Raw genomic sequence first — 22,299 nt, 5'->3', positions numbered from 1 at the left:
TAAATAATTGACTGTGAAGTTCTATTAACATTTACAGATGAAATCCCATACTTCAGATAAACCAAGCATACCCTACAAGGAATTCCCAAACAAGTAGAGGTTTTACTGTCTCCAACTTCCCTTACTGTTATACAACAATTTATCTAACACTGCGGTCAACAAACAGAAAAAAGGAAAACGGCAGTAGCATTTTAGTGCAAAATTCTCTGGAAAAGCTTTTCTTTGAAAGAGCATCTTCCATCTACACAGCCTGCCTCTGCTGTTGGTTATGGCGCTGGTTACCACGTCGCATCCTCAGCCCTACATCTGCTTCTTGATCACGCCGAATGAGACCGAGATCCAGTGGATTCACATCCTGGATCTGTGGAATTATCTCTGATTCACTACTTCGCTGCACAGTTTCCTCACCAAAGTTGTGCAATCTCCTGCCTATCAGATAGCGGTCATCCCTTATTGAATTATGAAGATTGGTGAACCAAACATGGAATCTTTTGGCACAGAAGCACAGTGCACTGAAGAGGAGGCAGCCCAGCCAGGCAAAGCGATACACAGCAGAGTTTACTATGAGTGGGTAGCCAAGAACAGGGAAGATGCCCTTTGCAAATACATACGGAACGCATAGTGCAGTCAGCAGCTTTGTCACAATTGGGATCACAATTTCGCGCAGTACCCACAGCCCTCTCAACCGGGAGAATCCATCTTCTCTCACTCTCTCAAACTTCCTACGCCAGCTTTCATCCACCAAAGGTGCCATCTGATCCAACATAACCTTTATCCACAACCACAGCAAGAGCACATTAATTAGAGCAATACTTAATTAAATTGGTTCATTAAGTGCAAATTGCATTGCTCAAAAGCAAGGAGTAAAATGTATAAAGCTACATTACTTTAATATGTCGACCGTCTTACTAGAAACCAGTCAAAAAGATTACACAACTTACCAGCCTAGTCCATATCTTGAGAAATATCAGCCCTAGAGCCCAATCCTGATACAAGAGAAAAACTGGGCTTTCATCTATAGGCACCCTCATTGGCACAATTACTAGCAGCTCAAAGAGTAGCCCGATTAACACTGGAATGATGAAGATCTGAAAATAACAGTATTTCTGTTGAGTAAAACCAGATCATAAAATAACCACATTAAGTAAAGAAACTTACCCATACTGATAAAAGAGCAGAACTCTTAAGGACAATAGCACACCACTTCAAGATCTGTGATACCAGAACACTTGCTCTCCGAGTTTTAATATAATCAATTGAGTATCTCACTCCAGCCACAATGCTCCAGATAATGTAGCATCCAATGCTGAAAGCGAAGAGATCTAACAATAGAAGAATGGGCATTAAACTTCACAACCAGGAAAAAGGATCAACTTTTAATATTTCATTAAGCTTCTCTAACACAAGTATTACCATTGCACTTGATACCATGTGTAATTGGGAGGCGAGGAATGGCATCAAAAAGAGCCCGCCCAAGAGAAATGGGAACAACGACCATTGCGGAGTTAAATAGCAGAAGGGTAATCCATGCCAATACCAACAATAACACGATGCGAAGTACAAAGCCATACCTGTCAAGGAAGTACAAAACCATACCATGTAAGAAAATAAAACATCCACAAAGATCACAGTTCTCCAAAATCAAGCCAAAGGAGAGAATAATTACCACGTAAACCAATATAGAATATAGATCACCAAAGAAAGATAAATTTTTATGAAAGTGAATGAGGAAGAGATTTTCTAGAATCAGTGACCGTGATCACATAACCACCCAAATTTTCCCAGGGTAACAACCATGTACTCATAATACTATCTTAAGTGCAGGTGAAGATGAATCAATCGAGTTATCTGCTCATAATACATTAATCTGTCAAGTTGACTGTGATATATTCTTCACTATGAACTTTAATAGTAGTTAATCGTTCAATAGACAAGCCATGCTAGGGAAGAGAAATTAAAATTGGCATTGTGTAATGTAATGTATTGCCATGTAGCTGAGTGGTCCTATCTTCACATTTCCTCCAGGAACCCCTTTAAAGAAGTCAACCATCAAACTTACTAAGGGTCTACAGACTGCAGATGGCAGAAGAAAAGAAAAGTACCTAAGATGGTCAATAAAAGCATGCCATCGCCAAAACAAAATCAATTTGGTTCAACACGACAATATCAGTTCCCAAACAAGCCATCATCAATAAACCATGGTATTTTGCTCTTTTGATTGTAACACTTTCAGATTCTTCTTTTAGCCTCAGTAACAGCAGCCAATGCCACTGAGAAAGTACCATTATACCTAGTTCTCCTTTTCAAGATATTTATCAATGGATATGCAGAGAAATTTAAAGTACTTTTACATACCAGAGAAAGAGAAAGAGAAAGTCATAGACATGCATGAAACTGTTAAAAGTTAAACTTGTACAGATAAGAATAACATAAGCACTTACTCAGAATCTGATTGATCGTCTACATCAGTTTCTTCAGCAGCATCAGTGTTTTCAATGGCGTCGCCTCTTCTATCATTATCTTCTAAAGCAATATGTGGTATCAAACGTTGGTCATGCAGTCCAACTCCAACTTCACGTCCATCATGCATCCTGTCTCGTCTAGCTGCTCCAGCATTTCCATTTTCCTGCCCAACATTTTCCTCGGATCGCGATAGTAAGAAGTCGGTTAAGCCAAGGGCCCAACCAACCACAGCAAACCAATGATGCAGAAGGACTTTGATTGTTGAACGTGGTTTAAAATGCTCAATTGCAAATGGGATGCATATTTGAAACAAAAGAACATCCGCAGGAATCTCAGTAAAAGGGTCAAAAACTCTGCAATTTTGACAAGTCTTGTCAGGATGTGATCATAGAATAAATATAATTAATAAACAAAATGTAAGACAGCGAAAGAATGTAGTGGCATACGTAATGTCCAGAGGGAAAATGGATGGTGCCAACCGCATCGCTAATTTGACAGGTAAGAACACAAGCATCACAATCAAACTTCCATAAACAGCAACAGATAACAAAACACGCCGCGCATGTTTGTGCACAGGATCATCAATAAGATCACGGAATGGATTATAATTTGGATCTGCAGGATCCCGGAGGAAGTAAAGAACTCCGTTGCGCAATACCTACCAAGAGTAGAAATTGAAGTAATGAGGAAAGAGATAAAAAAAAACAGAATATACAGCCATAATCAACACAAAGTAAAATAATCATACCCCGCGAAGAAGACTGACAAAAATGCTAATTTGGAGCATGTAAACAATTCCCACAAACCAATGAATCAAAGAGCTTGCCAAGGGAGAAATCGAGAAGAATTCAACTCTTTGAGCAATTGTTGCACCCAGCATCTTTAAAGTGCATACATCAAGCCACCACCCACACATCAGTGGGAAGACCCCAAGTTCGATTACAAGAAGGAAAGCAACTTTAACCATAGTCATCAGATGTCTCATTCCTGCCAGAAGCTGCCTGAATAAAGATGGAATAGCCTCAACTATAGTAGCTATGCCATAAAGCCTTCCAATAGTCAAGCGCTCACCCCTCGCATATCGAAGCAAAGCAAGTAATCCAAGATAAAAGAACACCAGACCAAATATGAATACATATCCAACCATAAGTGTGGTAACATCAGAAAGACGTGAGGATCCAACAATTGTTCCTTTCAGTAAATCTGTTGAAACAGGTTTAATGACACTATTTGGGACTTCCTGGAGTCCAGTTGAATTTGTTTTCAAGGATCCTGCAACCGCTTCCACCACATGCCCTATAACTCTCTCAGTGTGATTTTCAGCTGACAAGTTCTTTACAGCAGTAAGTGCATTCTTCAGAGTGATGTTAGCCAAGGAGAGGGCTGATTCAGTGAGTGGCATAACTTTTGCCAGCATTGGGCTAGATGCAGAAGAAAAGAACCATGATAGATAGTAGAAGACTATTCTTCCTAATGAAAAAGGTATAAAGATCACAACACCAAGGAATATTGCATTGCTTGCCAACACCTGACAACAGAAAACTATTTAGAATATTTTACTACCTACTAACACAAAACATGAAACAGAAAGCAAATCTGATGCCCCCACATGGTTTAGGTAGAACTAGAATGGAAAGCACAACATTGAATATCAAGTAATTTATCAATAGATTAAAAATCAATAGCATCAAAACTCTAAAGGGAAAGAATCTAATGAAGTTTCCAATGCCTTTCCTATCCTATAAAGAAAATAGCCAATTCTAGGCTCTTTCCAGTCAAACAATATTCTTCTCTCACTGGGACATGCTGGTATTTACAACTAAACTTACTTCAAGCAGTGTCGAACTTGATCCAGCAGCAAGCAACATGACACTGCAATAAAGCAAAGCTCAAAGAAACTCTAATTCAAGCTTTATTACAGGTTGAACCGAGAAGGTAAGGCTAAACTTAAGTGAAAAAGTAAAGTTTTTAGAACATAAATTATAAATGATAAGATTTCTTTAACATTCTTAATCATAAAAGTATAACTTCACCGTGTATCCAATGGTGACTTTAGTGTTACATGTTAAGCATTGGCATGGATCTGTTCACTAACATAATACAAATATCAAGCTAGGTTATTTTAGAATCAAATTAAAATTAGTATAACTTCACCATGTAGACTGGAGGGTTACATTTTAAGCATTGGCATGGGGATGTTCACTAGCATAAACCAACATCAAGCTAGGTTATTTTAGAATTAAATTAAAATTAGTTGAACCAAGAATAGAGAATAACACCATGCATTCACAATCAACTATAATCAAATGACCTATTCAGAAAAAGGACGAAAAAAATCCATATGAATTTCTGATACAATCCATGTACATATTAATACAAAATACAGATGATTTGAGAGCTGGTTCTCCAATACAATTGAGTCTGTGTTTATTAAATAAAATCAAGCCTCCTAGAACAGGACCTAAAATAAAAGGAAGGCACAAAATATGAGATATGGATAGAAGCCTACAGGCATCCTGCTAGCATAAAATACAATTTATTGGACACTATCGAGAGTCCAAGTTGAGGCCATGGTTTGAAGTCAAGCTATGAGAGAAAGAATGAGCTGATAGATAATCCTATAAGATGGTTTTAAGATCATAGCTAGCCTTCTATCTTCATTTTCTCGCAATGGTCATCAAGCAAATTTCTGTGATGCATCACATGTCTTCATGGAGTTGATGCCCGTTTTTCAAGCTCAACTATACTCTCTTGGTTAAATATTTATGAACTACAGATTCTCTATGAAAGAGTACCAAGATTAGCCTGCCTCTTTCTGAGTAGAGGATGATGATCAAGGTTTGACTGACAGACGTTCCTGTTTTCTATTACACTGATGAGATGATGGCCACTTAGATTGATCCAATAGGGGTATGAGTTTGATTACTCATACAACCATTTAGCTGGGATCTTTCCTTCATCAATTCAAGAGGAGCTGCATGAAGCCTTTTGACTCATGAAAATGCACCATTTTTGTCCATCACAAGTCATCATATTTGCTGATCATTACATTATGCGACTTACAATAAATTGCAGCTCACGTACAAGACTACAGAACAAATATGCCTCCTAACTAGTTGTTCGTGAAACTTCTGTTATAAGACCTTTACTCCAACTTAATACACTAGGATGACTTTAAACCTATATGAACCACTATGTATATTCACTCAACCTCATCAGTAGATGTGTCAAAGGGGGCTCACTAATATGATACTAACAATACTTTCCGGTACTTGAAATAAATTTGACAGTAACATAATGTTGCATACAATGAAGAACAAAATATGACATGTTTCAAGAGATAAGCAAATTATTCAACTTATATTATCAAGGGCATTGTACAAACTACAAAATATGCTGGGCACTTCCATGTCATCAATGAAAACAAAATAAGACTGTCACTCAAATCAACAAATTCTTGTGATGAAAATAAATAGAATAAAGAAGTATCCTTGACTTCCGCAAAGCTCTAAAACAACCTACAATTAAATAAAACTATTCCTAAGAGGAAACTAAAGTACCTGATATTCTAGATGATTTTGAAGGATATGAAAGTAGATTAAAATAAGATAGTTAGCAATGAGGACCTTTGAGGACATCTAATAGATAGAAAAATCCATGTTACACTGTTTTATGTTCCATCCTGTATTATAGGGTCTCTATACTTGGAAATCATCCAAAAGATAGGTATCCAGTCAATAAATACAGGAGACTACATCCATTATAACAGCATTTGCAACACAGATCAAATAATTTAAATTAATATAAGTTCGAAGAGAAGTACAAGAACTCAATAGAGAACTTCAACAATGGAGAGGAAATAAGGAAATGCAAATGTAGCAGCATAAAAGAAGAATGCACTTACTGTTATTGCATTTTCAACCAAATGAAAGACAGGCCCTTGCATGCCGACAAGCTCATCAAAGGGCACATCTTCTGCACCATCAGCGTCATCCAAGCCATCAAACATCTGCTCAACGTGAGCTTCAAGGCGAGCAGCCTGCATCTCCAACCTAGCTGCAACATTTTCCGCATTTCTTCTTATCAACTGACCAGCACCAGCAATTCCTTGGGCTCCCCCGGCATCCTCAGCATTTGCATCACCAACAGGAATTCTATTAGCAGGGCCAGCTATTCTTCTAACCGCCCGAGCACCATGCCTTTCATTACCTTCATCATCCCTCTCGGCATCATGTCCTCCAAGATCACGGAGGTGTCTAAAATAATCCCTTAAAGAGGTAGCCCCAAGAAATATGAAAACAATGCTAGCAGAAAGTAGAAACCCATGCAAGCAATCAGTGAGAATCAAAGGTGCAGAAATGTGACTCAAGAATAGCCTCTGTGCTTCACCAAGACTCCTCACAAATGTCAAGCGCCATATCCAAAATGTAATAAATGGTATTATCAGGAGCCAAACAGAAAGAACAAAGGCAAGACGGAGGAAAAATTGTAGCACATGACACGCTTTCATTGCCATCCCAACCACAAATTCTTGGAAAGGTAGTCTTGCAGGTGCATTCTCAGCATAGACAGGGGAGAAAGAAAATGCATGCTTACACACCTGCAGAGCATAACAAGTACATAATTGATATATCACTGCCTCATCTATAACTAGATTTCATATGTATAAAAGAATTGAAAGGAAATATCAAATTTATATGAGAATCAAGTATATGATCAAGCCAATTCACCAATTTCCTAGAGGCGTCAAAAGCACCTAATTGGCCAAGTAATAGTTTTAGACTTACTATACGTATCTCTAGCTAGGGTTTTGTTTATTTTGAGGAATTTTTTTATCTACTTTTCACTATTTATTTCAGTTGTATTTTTCATAACTCCAGTATCTCGCCTTGATTAGCCTAGATGACCGAACCGATTAGTAAATGGTTAAGCTTCCAGGACACATGTGGATAATATCTCATTTGCCCTATTTCAAACTAAGAAATTATGTCGTAGAGAAACTTTTGAATTGCGAGGTACCATTACAAGCTCAATATATATGAGTGTTATTCCGTGAAATAACTCGAATTGGAAATCTCTCATATTTCTGAATGGTAATTTAATAAGCTATTGTATTAGAGATACAACACCTAGGTGATTCCAACTATCAAAGGAGAAAAGGTTTCATCACTCTCCAAGAAATTATTTATGTAGGCGACCAACAGATTGAATAACACAAAATGCAGTAAACATAGAGAAACTGCTACACAAGCATAGATGGTGTTTATAACTGCACTTAAATCCATACACAATTACAGAATGAATAGTAAATATAGATAAATAAAGGATATCAAAAGGAGATACACAAGATTGATGGTTGTGTCTAACTGTCTATACTTGATTGCAGAAGAAATCATAGTTAAAAATGGCATTAATATTTGAGGCTCAATTAAGTCTCATGCAGTCCAGCAAGTTGGTCCTATGTCTGGAGGCCAAGGAGTGGTTAATGAACAATATAAGCATATATGCCAAATTTTCATAAAAAACTGAACCAGAAAGTTCCTTAGTCAACTTATCAATTTCATCTTAACCAACAACTGTGCATCTCCTTTCAATATAAAAGCTTCTATCAAAAAACTGCTCATTTACCTAATTAATCACATTTCCAACAGCAACCAACAACGTAATTCATGCTATCCAACAGAAATCAATCCCAACCCACCCACAGAAACTCTCAATTGATAAGAAACATCACATAGAAGAAGGAAACCCTAACAGGAAAGAAACCCTAATCGAGACCTACCTCGCACTGGCGCGCGTTGCTGTGGTTGAGCCACTGGAGGAGGCAATCCTGGTGCACGAACTTGATACTTCCGCTGCAAGCGCACGGGTACCGGAGGGGATTCTCCGCATCCCCGGGGTTTCGGCAGATCCGACAAACATCACCCTCCTCCTCCTCATCTTCCTCGTCGAATCTCGCCGCCGTCACAGGAAAACCCCCATCCTCCTCCTTTCCCGCTGCAGCGGCGGATGCCTCGCCCCTGGAGATCCCGTCCGCGCCGGCTGCTAGGGTTTGGTCAGTGGTAATCTCCGCCATGGCCACACGCTCTGATCTCTCTCTCTCTCTCTCTCTCTCTCTCTCTCTCCCTTCCTTTCGACGCGAAATTTGTATAGATTTTATTTATATCTTGAATTCGGAGGAAGGAGGGAGCGAGGAGCGATCGAGGAACGCGGAGAGGGGAATCAATCGATGGAGAAGGGGGGGAATTAGGAAAAGGAAACCGGGTGAGGTAGGTGGAAGAACCGCGGAATCTTTATGCATTACACGACCTATGATAATTTATAATTATTTATAGGCTTTTTCTGTAAAATGGATTTGGATGTGACTGTCGGTTCCGTTGATGAGCTTTGTTTTTGCGAAGATATTGGCTTTTTCTTGTTGAAGATTAGGGGCCAAAATGCAAATAACGTTAGTTATTAATTACTTAATTAGGGCTGCAAAGGTCACACCAGCTAAAGAAAGTTTCTTTGGGAGATCATATTAAAATAAGAATTTATTTTATAATATATTATTGATTAGAAGAAAATTAAAACAAAAGGGTAATTATAGTTTAATCCCTTGCGGTTAGATCTAAATTTACTTTAGCTCCGTATAGTTTCATTTGTCTCACTTTACTCTCTTAGGATTATATTTAAACTAAACCTATTACTATTTTCATCGTATCTAATCAAATCGTAGGTCGGATTTTCGTTAAAGATAAAATTATAGAGAATTGAATAAAATTTCTAACGTATTTAAAGCAATACCGATCGAATTTTTGATGACAAAGATATAATAAGAACATGCATATATTCAATATATATTTTTTTGTCTTTATTATATAAAATTCGATCGGTATTATTTTAGATCCGCTAAAAATTTATCCAATCCTTTACAACTCTGTCTCTAAGGAGAATCTTTAAATTCAACATGTGGTTTAATCATATATGATGACAACGGTAAGGATTTTAGTTTAGATATAATCATAAGTGGATAAAGTGATACAAACAGAGTTAGAATAATTTTAGGTTTAAGGATAGCGATATAAAATATAATTTTCTTAAATAAAAAAATTATGAGAGAAATGTCTATATTTTTTATGAGGTTTGTATTAGGTGAGCAGAAGCTAAAGAAATGATAATTTCCTACTGCTGGATGAGGTTAAATATATATTAATAAATGTTTGGGAACATAATATTGGAAAGTAAGAAAGTGTAATTTGGGCAATATCATTGAATAGATTAGTTTATTGGTGATTGGATATTTCTCTTGAAGCAAAAGAGACCATTCTTATTTTTTACTCTCCATTTCAATTCCAAACATTCTTTACGTGTCTCTTGGGGCATTTGCTTTTACTCAATTTTATTATTATTATTATTCTCTCTCTCACCTAAACTCACCCCACTTTTCTCTCTCTAGGCGAAGCTATTTTTGGTAGATAAGAAAGTCACTTTTTTAATTTAACTTTTATAACTAGAAAATAGTAACCAAACACCGAAGGACTAACCCAAGAACCCAGCCACCATTCTCTTTCCTCCTCTTTAGTTGAACTTATGTGGCAATCTAGCTCACTACGAAAATAGAAACTAAGAATTTCTATTAGTCTATTAATTTTAGGTTAGTTAACTAGTCCTAGTATTTCTTTCAAAAATAATGGGAACTTAATGGTGTTCAAGTTAAACCAACGCTATTGAGATTTAAACTTAGGGACACTCATCCAACATGAGCCCCTTTAACCATTTGACTACCATTCTATTGGCATTAGTTTGTCTTATATATATATATGCGTCTGTGTTTTATATATAATTTTTAAAAAAAAAATTATGTATAATTCCTAGTATCTTCGTGCCCACTACTAATATTATAGATTTGATGTTAAAAACTTAACTAGTATAAATAACTAATTTATTGGTATTAATAAAGTTCTTAGCCTACAATCTTTTCCTTAAAAAAGTAACAAAATAAACATCTCTAATGACCTCATAAAGAAAGAAATTATACTTTTAGTATCCCTTCTATTTAAATGCTAATTATCTTTATTTTCAGAGTTGTTCTAAACAACTTGTCTTCCCAAGCAACTCTATTTATCAACCTATGATCAATGAATAAATATCTATTATGTGATATATTACTTATAGAAAAGTTCCTCAGATTTGGTTAATATCTGTTGTCAGTTGACCCAATTATCCCCAGTTTATATATTAGGAAGACTAATCACAAAAATAAATACTCTTCGTCAAACAATCCTAATGACATGCAATTATCTTTTTTAAACATTTAGCAACCCAACTTATTCTTTCCATGGTCAAATCCTGTGAAAGATCTTATATTTATGCCCCAAGGGGCTCGTTATAAGTCAAAAGGGTGAATTGCTTTTCAAGTTCTCAGAAGTTCCCACAGCAAATTATTCTATATTCTGTGGTCAATTAGATTTGCAAATGGTGATTCCTATTTGGATAAAAAAAAAATCAACAGAATATTACGTTTCCCTGTGCAAATGGCATATTGAACAGTCTGTAAATCTTGTATCATTGTGCATTTAATTCTACTCCTTAGTTTATAAGGATTTTTCCACATCAAATCCACCTGCAAATTTTTTTTTCAGATGTCTTTAGTGTAGTGAACTTGTAAATGACTATAGCTTAATAATCATCATCACTGCGATAGTAGCCCTGTTTTCCAATGCAACTAGATCTAGCTCCAATATAAATCAAAATAAAGTTGAATGGATTGTCAAGGTGGAAGAAGAATAAAACCTAATTAGTATCAGTCATCTCCGACGAACTGCAGTAGTGCCTTGACGATATCCAAGTGACAAGCGAAGTTCGAGCAGAGATCACAGTGCTCAAGCCTACGATGAAATGTTTGGCAACTCAAAAAGTTTAGGCAAAAGGTTGCTAGAGACAGAACCAGAAAGAAAACCAGCATATAAGTGACAACAAAATGTAATTTCTCAAACAAACATCGACAAGAGTATGGAAAGCAAATATCCAACCTCTGCCAGATAATCTTAACGTAAATTTAGACTAAACAACCCTGAATCATTAGTTGATTTTTTTCTTTTTAAAAAGTATCGAAGATGAATCGACTCATGAAACAATGCCATCATTCAAGGAGAGAGCAGCCAACTGATCAGCTGGGGAATCAGTCTGCCGCTGCTGCTGCTGAGCAACGTTTCTCAGAACCTCCATGGCCTCTGCAACCTTCGCTTTCAGTGCTTCCGGGGACTCCAGCAGATGCAACACTTCAGTCTGGTCCATCTCCAGAAGCATTCCAGTCACCTTTGCTGCTTGATCATGCTCCAGCTGATCCACGAGCGGGTACAAGCTTTCACCGAGCATCTGCATGAGTTAGATGAGTAATTGTCAACAATGTGATGGAATGGATTTCTTTAAAAATCTATTATTTTTTAAATACGCAAACATAAAAGTGACTGGAAAAAGGATTATTACCATTCTCTGTTGCTCAGGTGACGAGTTTGCAAGTGCTGATGCCAATGCCCCGATTGGGAGAGGCTGCTGTCTACCAGACATTCCACCCATGTCGTAAGGTGAAGAGAGCATTCCTCCGCCAACACCATGCATCCCAGCATCTGGCATGACACGCCCCGGAGGGTAACGGTATGCACGACCTCCCCTAGGAAGCATCTGATAATTCATATTAACATTACACACGTGTCAGATGATATACCCGAAGCCTGCTAGAACATTTGTAAAGAAAATGCCAAAAATCACAAAGTGCAGTAGTTCCTAAAATAGTGTAAACGGAAATCATTCACCTGTTGCTGAACCAGTTGCAGTGGGTGCTGCTGTGTTTGTTGACCAGGTCCTCCACCAGATCGTCTACCACCAGGACGCTGAGCCTGTTGTCCTTGTTGGACCATGGGCATAATGAAGCTGGGCATTGGAGCTACAGCAGGCCTCATTCCAGGAACAATTGGCTGCTGGAAGCCAAATCCAGGCTGTCAAACAAACATATTATTCAGGGACATTTTTGTGATCTAAGTCTACTAAGCCAAGTAAAGCTGTCAGATCAAACCACTGGTCCTACTGCAAATGCATTAAAATACTATAAACAAAATTAGGAAAACTCTAATTCAAAGACAAAAGCCTCAGCAGCAAAAGAAATCCAAGAACCCATCCCTCAATATTTCAACAACTATAACACCAAATAAAAGGACATACTATTATCTGATATATCAACTTCTTTAAATGAAACACGAATAATTCTTAGGCCACATTTACTTTAGGAATAAGATTAATTCTAGAATAAAAAAATCCTCTTTATTATTCTCAAAATGAGATATTTATTCTAAGAATAATTATTCTTATATTCACTCGTATTCTAAAATAAGGTTATAATAATTGCCCTTGATGTGATATCAAGTGAAGAAAAGAATAGAGAAAAAATATTTTATTTTTTATGAAATTATCATGAATGCCCTTTTATTTAATATAAAGTAAGTTAATAAGATAGATATTAAGGGTAAATTAGTAATTGAGTTAGTGAGTATATAGGGCATAAATTTGATAAATAGTATTTGTATTCTAGAATAGAATTATTATGATCTTTAGCAATTATTCTGGAATAAAGAGTTATATTCCAGAATAAAAAAAAAGTTATTCATAAAGTTAAAGGGGCTTAGTATTTTACTCAAGTAGAAAACATCATAAACTGAGGATCAGTTTGTGCAATGGAATTGGTTGTCTAGCAAATAACTTAAAACAGGGAGATTTCTCTAAGCCTAAAGGAATATTAGAATCTGTATCCATTATTTTCAGTTATATTATAGTTCCATAGAGGAGAGGGGAAACCCGCTTAGATAGGGCGATAGCCCGGTCAAGAGCTGGAGGGACTGAACTAATGGATCTGCATATGCAATTCCTTACCTCAGTAATTTCCTTCCTGGATTAATATAATAATAGCTACTCAGCCATCCAGCCAGACTAATTTACATACTGATCTTGACAATGTATTCCACATCTCCCAGGTATCGAATATTTCCTCAAAGGTATCAAATACCCAGTTAAATGTTTACCTATGGGCCATATCATCAGTATTAAGCAAGCTAAAAAATAGTACATAATAATATCTTCAAATGAAAAGGTACAGTGCAATTTCAATGGGCTCAATAGCTCCAGACTGGCAGAATAGTTCCATGGGTTGGCAATGATTCTCTCCAGACTTGAGCTATAAGATCTTAGGTCTGGTCTTAATCACAAAGCTTATATTTTGGAACTATCCTAGACAAATATTACGGACCAGATCTGGAATGATCTGTCCATAAAATGATCCTGAGATTTTGAGGGATAGTAATCTTGAAAGCTTCGGATCTAATAACTTTGGAATGAAGTCAATCAGAGATTCGAATGAAAATTTATGGTTAAAATAATGGAGCAAGGTTAAAATAAGGCAGAATAGTAATTAACGACGTTCCGGCGGTCGTCAGAGGGTGTTAAACGGCCAAGGGCGGTGATGGATGGCTGTAAAGTAGGGTGGCTGCTAGTGGAGAAAGGTAACTAAGGTTTAGAAGATTGGAATGCTTCTACGGCTATGATCTATTCCTAGAAAAATAAAGGCAATATAACAGCTAAGATAAAAGATAATAACTTTGCTACGATAAAAAATAAAAATGATAAGAAATATTTAGCTACACTCAAATTCATTCAACGCATAAACAATTAGAGCTACACTTCACATATTTATAGAAGCTAGTCCTAAATTGACTCAAACTAGGATTTATCTTAAAGACTTACATTAAAGATAAATATGACCTAGAGATAAACATAACTTAGCTAAATTAGCCTTTCTTATCCTTCTCGGAAAGTTTATTCGTTTTGTCACAAATAAAGTCCTAATCCGAAGAGTCCTTGAATATAAAAGTTATAAATCAGGACGTCTTCAATCTTCTCCAAGTGATTACATAATATTTAGTCAATTGATGAATATCTACAAAATATTTTTCTAAAACTACGCAAGAGAAGATCGAATACGTCATGATCTATAACTTTTTTATTCAAGAATTCTCTAGATTAGGACTATCAAAACGAAGAAACATTCTGAGAAGGATAAGAAAGGCTGATTTAGCTAAAAGTTATGTTTATCTCTAGGTCATATTTATCTTTAATGTAAACCCTTAAGACATATCCTACTTTGAGTCAATTTAGAACTAGCCTCTATAAATTATTTATGCGTTGAATAAATCTGAGTTTAGCTAAATATTTCTTATCGTCTTTATCTTTTACCGTAACAATGTTTTTATCTTTTTTACCTTAGCCGTTAGATTGTCTTTATCTTTTTAGGAGTAGATCATAACTGTAGAAGCATCTGATCTTCCAAACCCTAGCCACGTTTCTCCACTAGTAGCCATCCAGCCACCTTTCTCCACTAGTAGCCATCCACCACCCTCCGATGACCACCGCAACGTCGATTAATTACTATTCCGTCATACTTCGACCTTGCTCCATTATTTTAACTATAACTTTTCATCTACATCTCTGATTGATTTCATTACAAAGCCATTAGATCCGAAACTTCTAAGATTACTACCTCTCAAAATCTCAAGATCATCCTATGGATAGATCATTCCAGATCTGGTCCGTAACATTGGTATCAGAGCAAGCCCTAGCCATCGAATGAGGTGGGTTTTCAGCTAGTGGCATGTCATCATTTGGTAGGGCCGGACCTTGAGGTGCACTCAAGGGGTGCATCTGCTCCAAACTCTTGGGTGCTTTCGTTTACCACCGGTTCAATGCACTCTTGTTAGACCATTATGGTGTGCGTGGTTTCTACCATAGCCGATTCATGGGTGGGTGGTTCCGACATGGCCAACAGCGCAAGCGGGTGGTATTGAACCAGGATAGCTGCCTTCAAGGCTTGAAGAGCCTTCTCAATCCTTTCAGATCTTTTCTTTGATTCGACCGAAAATTCTTTAAATATCACCTTCGCCCATGCTGGTGGCTTGTTGTCGGCGATTGTTGTGGTGCCGAGAAAACCTCCACGGGGATGGAGACGATTTTCTGGTCCTCCATGGCCATGATCTCCCCTAGGTTAGCTTTGGATCATGTATTCACCATTGTCCGAGGAACATCGGCTCTGATACTAATGTTCCTATGATGTGATCCGATCTGACCCGGATCGCTTCAGCAAAACACCAAAATCAATGGAAAATGAAACGAAGAGGAGGTTGAAGCCAACCACAAGGGGAAAAAGTAACCTAAAGCCTGAGCCAGTAGATTTGGCTAGATAGGCTAGAATGGGCCTAGTGTTGATATATGAATAGCATAGTGATCTAGCAAAGACCCATCCAGACCTGCTAACACCCTAAAATTGAAGATTAGGGAGGACGGAAGCAACTCAACTAAAGATATAAACAACTCTATCAGAAAATATCATATACCATTTCAAGTTGTTTTAAAGAAAATGTGGCAGTTTCTACCACTAGCAGTTCAGGATAAGTGAAATAGCACAATATAACCAAATATCATGTATACGAGGAGCAGATGACTCTTAAATTGGACGTAATTAGTAATAACAAATGCAGTCAGACAGATCCATCAGAAACATACTCAATCTTTGCAACTCAAGAACATTGTTTTTAGTCAAGAATCATTAAATAACATAAATATTTTACCTAGCACAACCATTCAAAAACTAATTAATGATTTCCCTTATTCAAACCGACATGACAAGCTTTGCAACTCATCTTCAATAATCACATCAATAACACTTAGCAACTTACGAAAAAAAAGGGAGAGAAAATAGAACATTCTCTAACAACATAGAAGCTCTTCCAGCTCATGTTGCAGGCAATAATTGATTTAGCAAAAGAAAAGGGAATGTCATACAATACATTACTAAATGATACCTGACCAAATGAATCTTAACAAACACCTTTGGCAACAATTGAAAGAGAAAAGTGAAGACAGACAAATGAGAATGGGCATATTTCACTGTTGGTATCCTCAGCCTAGGATTCGCTGACAAATTCAGAAAGATAGTCAAAGAATCAAACCAAACAAACATAGCAGTCACAAGACAAATGTACATTTCTACATTCTTTTTTCTTCCTTAAAAATTTGTGCCATTAGATGATCCCACAAGATGCTAGCAGACTAGCAGTTGTGTGTCAAATACACAGTCAGAAAATGAGAATGTACAATGGTTTCCAACTTAAATTACAGTTCAATGTCATTTCATAATATAGCTTACCTGAGGTGTAATAAGAGTGGGAGGTGGTTGGCCATAAAATAGTTGCTGTCCCATTCCGGGAGCACCAGGAGGATACATTGGCACACGAGGAGCAACTGAAGGAGGCATTGCCACAGGACGCATTTGCAAAAATTGTGCCTAAGTGAGCATAGAGTAAGCAAATGATAATGAAAATAAGATCAATACAAGATGAGAAAAAGCTAAGCAATGCAGTAAAGCTTTTAGTATATCAAATAAACAACTTTATACTGTGGTTTTTCTGTGCCTCAAAGATGAAAATATCTCCATATCAAAAGTAATCGCCTTTGTTCTTCATTTAATCTTAATCCACATCCAGAAGAAAATTTGGTAAGCTAGAATACAGAAGACTGAAGTGCAGCAATAAGGTAGTTAAAGAGATTATCAATAAGATTTCTTTAGTTCTTAGAGCCGGAAACTGTCAACAATTCTAGAGGGCTATCTTTCAAGCTGTGTTCTGAACTCTGGTTATTGAGAGAAGAATTGGATAATATTACTAATGATGATAAAATAGTCATAAGAATGATAAGAAATTACAAATACCAAATCTAGCAGGCAGAATGCAATACACGAATTAAGTTGCAAGATCTAAGGGAAATTTCAACATCTTAGGTTTGGCAAGAACCAAGGTCCCGAAAGGCAGGTCAGGTGATAGGGCTATTCACAAACTGTTGGAACCCATGAAAAACTGAGTTGATGACCAAATAACCTTATACTATGACAAAAGCAAGACTTCTATATTTCAATATGAAAATGATAACAAGATTGGGTGGCAACACCAATTGTAAAAATCTGATAAGAGTTAATAGTAAAAAGACAAAATAGATATACCTTATTATTTTTTGCATATATATATATATATATAAACTCATTTCTACTCTTAAATTGTCCATATTTTAACTCTTAGTTGTCAAAAAGTACCCAGAACAGGATTCATTGAAAAAGAAAGAGCTTTTGGGGCTGTAAACTCATATACAAAATTTCAAAGGGCATTAATGCAAACAAGGGTCTTCTGCAGGGCAGACATGCAAAAGGAACATTCTAAACTCTTAAGATCTGAACATAAGAAAGCAATTATTTGACATTGAAAAAATAGAGCACATAAAGTCCAAAAGAGCAACCTCCTAGTGACGAATCAATGAAATCCAAAATTGAACTAAATTGGGCAAAAATCACAGCCTCTTGATAATATATCATATATAGTTACCAACGCACCAGCACCAGCACAAGTCTAATTCTCTCATACAAAGATCCAATGTGAAAAAAAATCCAAGCACTTAGCTGCTGAAAGAAAACGAACCTGCAACCTTGCTCGCCTTTCTTCTTTCCGCTGCGCAAGTGCAACATAGAGAGGTTTGCTACCAACCATCTTGCCATTCATCTCCGTCAGCTATATAGGAAAAAATGTATAAAACAAAAATACTTCAAGAACTCACCACACATTCATATGACTTGGATGATAACAAGGTTTAGCTTACAGCTCGGGAAGCATCTTCTGCAGATTTAAAAGCAACAAATCCAGATCCTCTACTTACACCATTAGGATCCCGCATAACCTAAGATAAGCTCAGCTAGTTAGGCACGGTAAACATGAAGTGCAAATGAAAATAAATAAATAAATAAATAGAAACAAAGTATAGCAACTTGAGAAGACCTTGCAAGAAGTGACAGTGCCAAATACTGAAAATATCTCTCTCAGTTTATCATCCTCAATGCTATCATCTAAGTTCTTCAGGTATAAGTTAGTTCCTTGATACTTGTCAGCTGATTCTTGTATATTTTGATCAAATCTCCCTTTCAATTCCATCTCTCTTTCAGATTTTTTCTGTGCTTTTCCAACATACCACTCCTTGTCATCAAACTTTTTCCCATTAAGTTCCTGGACGGCCTGAGCAGCATCATCTGGGTTCTCAAAGTTGACAAACCCAAAGCACTTTGATTTTCCATCCCCCTCCCTCATTACAACAGCACTAGTAATTGTTCCAAATTCACCAAAAATTTCTTTTAGATTTTCTTCTGTTGTAGATTCTGAGAGATTTTTTACAAACACATTATTGAATTTCATGCCATTTGCAGCATTCTCCCTTTCCTGCTTACGAAGAAAGGGCCCAACAAAAACTTTTTTATCATTCAAAAGCATTCCATTCAGCTTGTCAATTGCATTTTGTGCTGCCTCATCCTGTTCAAATTGAACAAAACCATAACCTTTTGATTGGCCAGATGAATCTGTGGCCACTTTACAAGAAAGAATGTTTCCAAATACAGAAAATGTATCATATAGTGCTTTGTTGTCTATCGACTTGTCCAAATTCTGCAAAGGAATCCCCAAACCATGATGTCATGGAACTTAAAGAAGTCAAAGGACACAGAAAAGAACATAGTACTGCATAGAACAAAATGTACTACCTTAATGAATATATTCCCTGTACCACTTTTACGCGTGCTGGGGTCACGATTTGAATACATTATCCTGATAGGTTTTCCCCGGATAGGAGTAAAGTTCAGTATTTCAACTGCCCTTGCCGCTGCAAATAAATTTCCATGAGGATAGAACAAGAAGGATAAGCATAAACGTTAATCTATAAATTACATGTATTGGTCCGAAGATATACAAATCTAGATTCTAATCCCACCCAAAGACAAATCACACACCTTGGAAAGAATTCAAAGCCAATTGAGATAGTATTTCTAATAATAATGAAGCAAAGAAGAAATCATTGTCGATCTGCTAAGCTGTGTGAATCCTGTGACTGAAAATATACTCTATAGTTCCATCTTTCACCCTAATTGAGTGTGAACCGTGAACCAACTGTAAGCTGTCATGAACATTGCAACAAAGTGGAAAAAAAAATTGTCATTGTTGTCTCCTTATCAACCTTATAGAATAATTATACAGCATTTTTTGGTACCACTTCATCCCTCTATATTATGCTCCCTGTGGTCATATGCGTTCAAAAGTACAAAGATAAACATAATATCTTTGAACCCCACAAGACAAGAAGTTAAAACAATTCTATATGATTATGCCTCCTAACTTGTCTCTAGGACAATCAAAAGTTCATCTTCAGAATGGCTAAATCTCCACAAGATTCAACTGTCACATTCTGAATCTGCAAATACTAATAGTGTTGTATCACATACTCCTACATTTGCAAAACTAAGCTAATAAAAATTTTCCACAAAGGAAGTATATTAGTATAGTTTCTCATGCAACACGGTACTGAAAGTAGATAAGCATGGCATGACAAGCTTTGTCTGCATATACTGGCCTAGAGCAGACTGGAACTGTTTATTTCCCCCCCCTCACCAGACTACATAGTCAATGCACATCTTCATGTAGGAAACACAGATTATGTGGTGCAGAAAATGAACATTCCTTTTCTTGACAAAAGGCCGCAGTCCTGTTTCATTGGAGCTTAAAACAAATTACCTCCATCCAGATGAACATTCCTCATACTTGGCTGGCTTTAAAACAATGAATAAAAACCCAAGGCCTCGTCCAAAAGAGAAATCAAAACTAAGGGTCCAAACTTTACAACACATTTGATACGATAAAAGGTAGATAGCAAGTGGTGAAAGGTATTCAAAGTTTAAATCATAAGACTTAAGAATTCACTGTTTTCAATTTTATTCATAAGTTCCAAACATTTAGGACTAAACGTGGTTGAAGTACTCAGGCTGATGTAGTTTTAGTGGTTAATATCAGTTGGGAATAGTACTAAAATGGGATCTGTATGCTGAAAATTTTGGTGAACCTCACCCACTAGGCTTGTTTGCAATCTCAGGGTCAAGTTTGAATAATACTAAGCAACTTTGCTTAGTGTTTTCCTACAAACTCATTTAGTTATGGATAACTTTCTTTGCTTAGTGTTTTCCTACAAACTCATTTAGTTATGGATAAATTTCCTTAATTATATCCAACTATATTGTCAAACAACCAGCAATGTAGATGCAAAATGGGAAATCTACAATTCTTACAACATTTGTTGGTTAAGTGGCTCTAGATAACAACATGCACCTCCATTTAGCATCCGAAAAACAACTAACCAGACCACTATCGGGCAATCACAAACAACAACCTCAAAAAACAAAAAAACTCACACCTTAAGATCAAATAAAACAAACAAAAAGCCCTAGAACTCCGAAAAGTTCGCTCGCCAATCAAGCAACCAGCATGTTATTGCCACTGGGAAAGCTATCTCTCTTAGAACATGCAGATTCTAAAGAAAAAAACCAGTAACTAAACCAGCACCAAGCAATGAAAACGTACCAATCCAAAAACAAATTAAACAAACTCAAGAACCCTAAAATCCCCAAACTCACCATCAACCGGATTGGCGTAGTTAACGTAAGCGTAACCAAGCGACCTCCCCGTACTGATATCTCTACAAACGCGCACCGAAACCACCTGCCCGACCTGGCAAAAAAGGTCATACAGCTGACCATCCGACATGCCCAAATCCAAGTCCCCCACGTAAAGCGACGTCGTCGGGAACTGATTCGCTCCGGCGCCTCCGCCTCCGCCTCCGCCGCTCGCCGGAGCCGGAGCCGGAACCGCCTCCGCTTGGACCTGCGCCGCCATCTCTCCGATTCGAGAAATTTTTCTTTTCTTTTCTAGGGTTTCACTTTTTTTTTCCCCTCTCTTTTCTGGGGAGGGGTAGTTTTCTGATAGGATTTTGGAGATCTAATAAGAAAGAAGGCACAAAAATAGGGTTTCGGAGGGCAGCAAGCGAACTCCACCGCGCCGACGAGGGGATTACCAAAGAGGCCTATTTATCGGGAAAACCCTAAGCGGTCGCGGATGCAGTCCGATTCGGGAGTGGGATAACGTGGACCGCACGATGGGAATAGGTCGGTGATTGACGACTGACACGTCTCAGTGGGGAATCGTGGTGGTGTTGGACTAGCTTTAAGTCAAGAGTTAGGGCTACTGGTTGGGTTGGGTTGGGTTGGGTTAGGTTCTTTTTGACTCCGTTAGGTCAAATAGGTCGGTCGATTCAATTAAAACTCCTTGGAATTGAAATAAATAAGCCGAACTCAAGCCTAAACTTGCGGATCTTTTTAGGGCCTGTTTGGTTGACATGTATCGGATCGATGGAAGCAACTCGTGATCCATATCTAGTTACCATTTAAGATGTGTATCGAGTGGGATAAAATGTTTGATGCATGCCGGTGAGCAAATATTTTTCGTATAATTTTTGTAGTTGGCAATTCATGAACAAAATACAAATTTTTCATTGTATCTAACACCAGTAAAATAGTGTCGACTAGAGAAATATAATCTAATGAGATAAATTAAAAAAAGGAGCCAAATATGGAATGGTTGTGAGACTTGGTGAACTAGTTGATTTCATTGGTTTATAATTTTAATCCATTTTGATTCTAGATTCAAGATTGTTACAAATCAAATTTAGACTGATTCGAATGCAAGAAAATTATAAAAATTTAAGTGGAGTTAGGATTCTAGTAGCTCTAGTTTCACCTAAATCGGAGGTCGGGATGAAAAGTTAAAAATAAAATAGTGGAGATAGGTCAGAGAGGGCAGAATGGTAAATATTTGACGTTGCGGCAGTTGTCGGAATGTGGCG

The 22,299-nt window shown here is 37.1% G+C and overlaps 2 protein-coding genes across 2 annotated transcripts; both read right to left on the bottom strand.

Moving 5' to 3' along the window:
* Positions 1-8,685, bottom strand: LOC140793615 (probable E3 ubiquitin ligase SUD1). The gene is made up of 9 exons (XM_073145191.1): positions 8,246-8,685; positions 6,368-7,063; positions 3,212-3,991; positions 2,910-3,121; positions 2,442-2,816; positions 1,414-1,571; positions 1,159-1,322; positions 942-1,088; positions 1-769 (listed from the first exon to the last, which is right to left on the bottom strand). The coding sequence occupies exons 1-9, from the start codon at positions 8,537-8,539 to the stop codon at positions 242-244; spliced, it is 3,354 nt and encodes a 1,117-aa protein (XP_073001292.1). The 5' UTR covers positions 8,540-8,685; the 3' UTR covers positions 1-241.
* A 2,709-nt stretch (positions 8,686-11,394) lies between these two features.
* On the bottom strand, positions 11,395-21,521 carry LOC140794260 (polyadenylate-binding protein 2-like). Its single transcript, XM_073146211.1, has 9 exons — positions 21,035-21,521; positions 19,118-19,236; positions 18,366-19,022; positions 18,190-18,267; positions 18,012-18,101; positions 16,694-16,831; positions 12,261-12,443; positions 11,935-12,129; positions 11,395-11,823 (listed from the first exon to the last, which is right to left on the bottom strand). Exons 1-9 carry the CDS (start codon positions 21,291-21,293, stop codon positions 11,572-11,574), a joined length of 1,971 nt encoding a protein of 656 aa, XP_073002312.1. The 5' UTR covers positions 21,294-21,521; the 3' UTR covers positions 11,395-11,571.
* Positions 21,522-22,299: the final 778 nt, after the last annotated feature.

The sequence above is a fragment of the Typha latifolia genome, chromosome 8 (assembly GCF_019914945.1).
Source record: "Typha latifolia isolate L0001 chromosome 8, TyphaL0001v2, whole genome shotgun sequence".
Lineage (NCBI taxonomy): Eukaryota > Viridiplantae > Streptophyta > Magnoliopsida > Poales > Typhaceae > Typha > Typha latifolia.
Note: the sequence above shows the minus strand (reverse complement) of the source record. Positions and strands in the feature narration are given on the sequence as shown.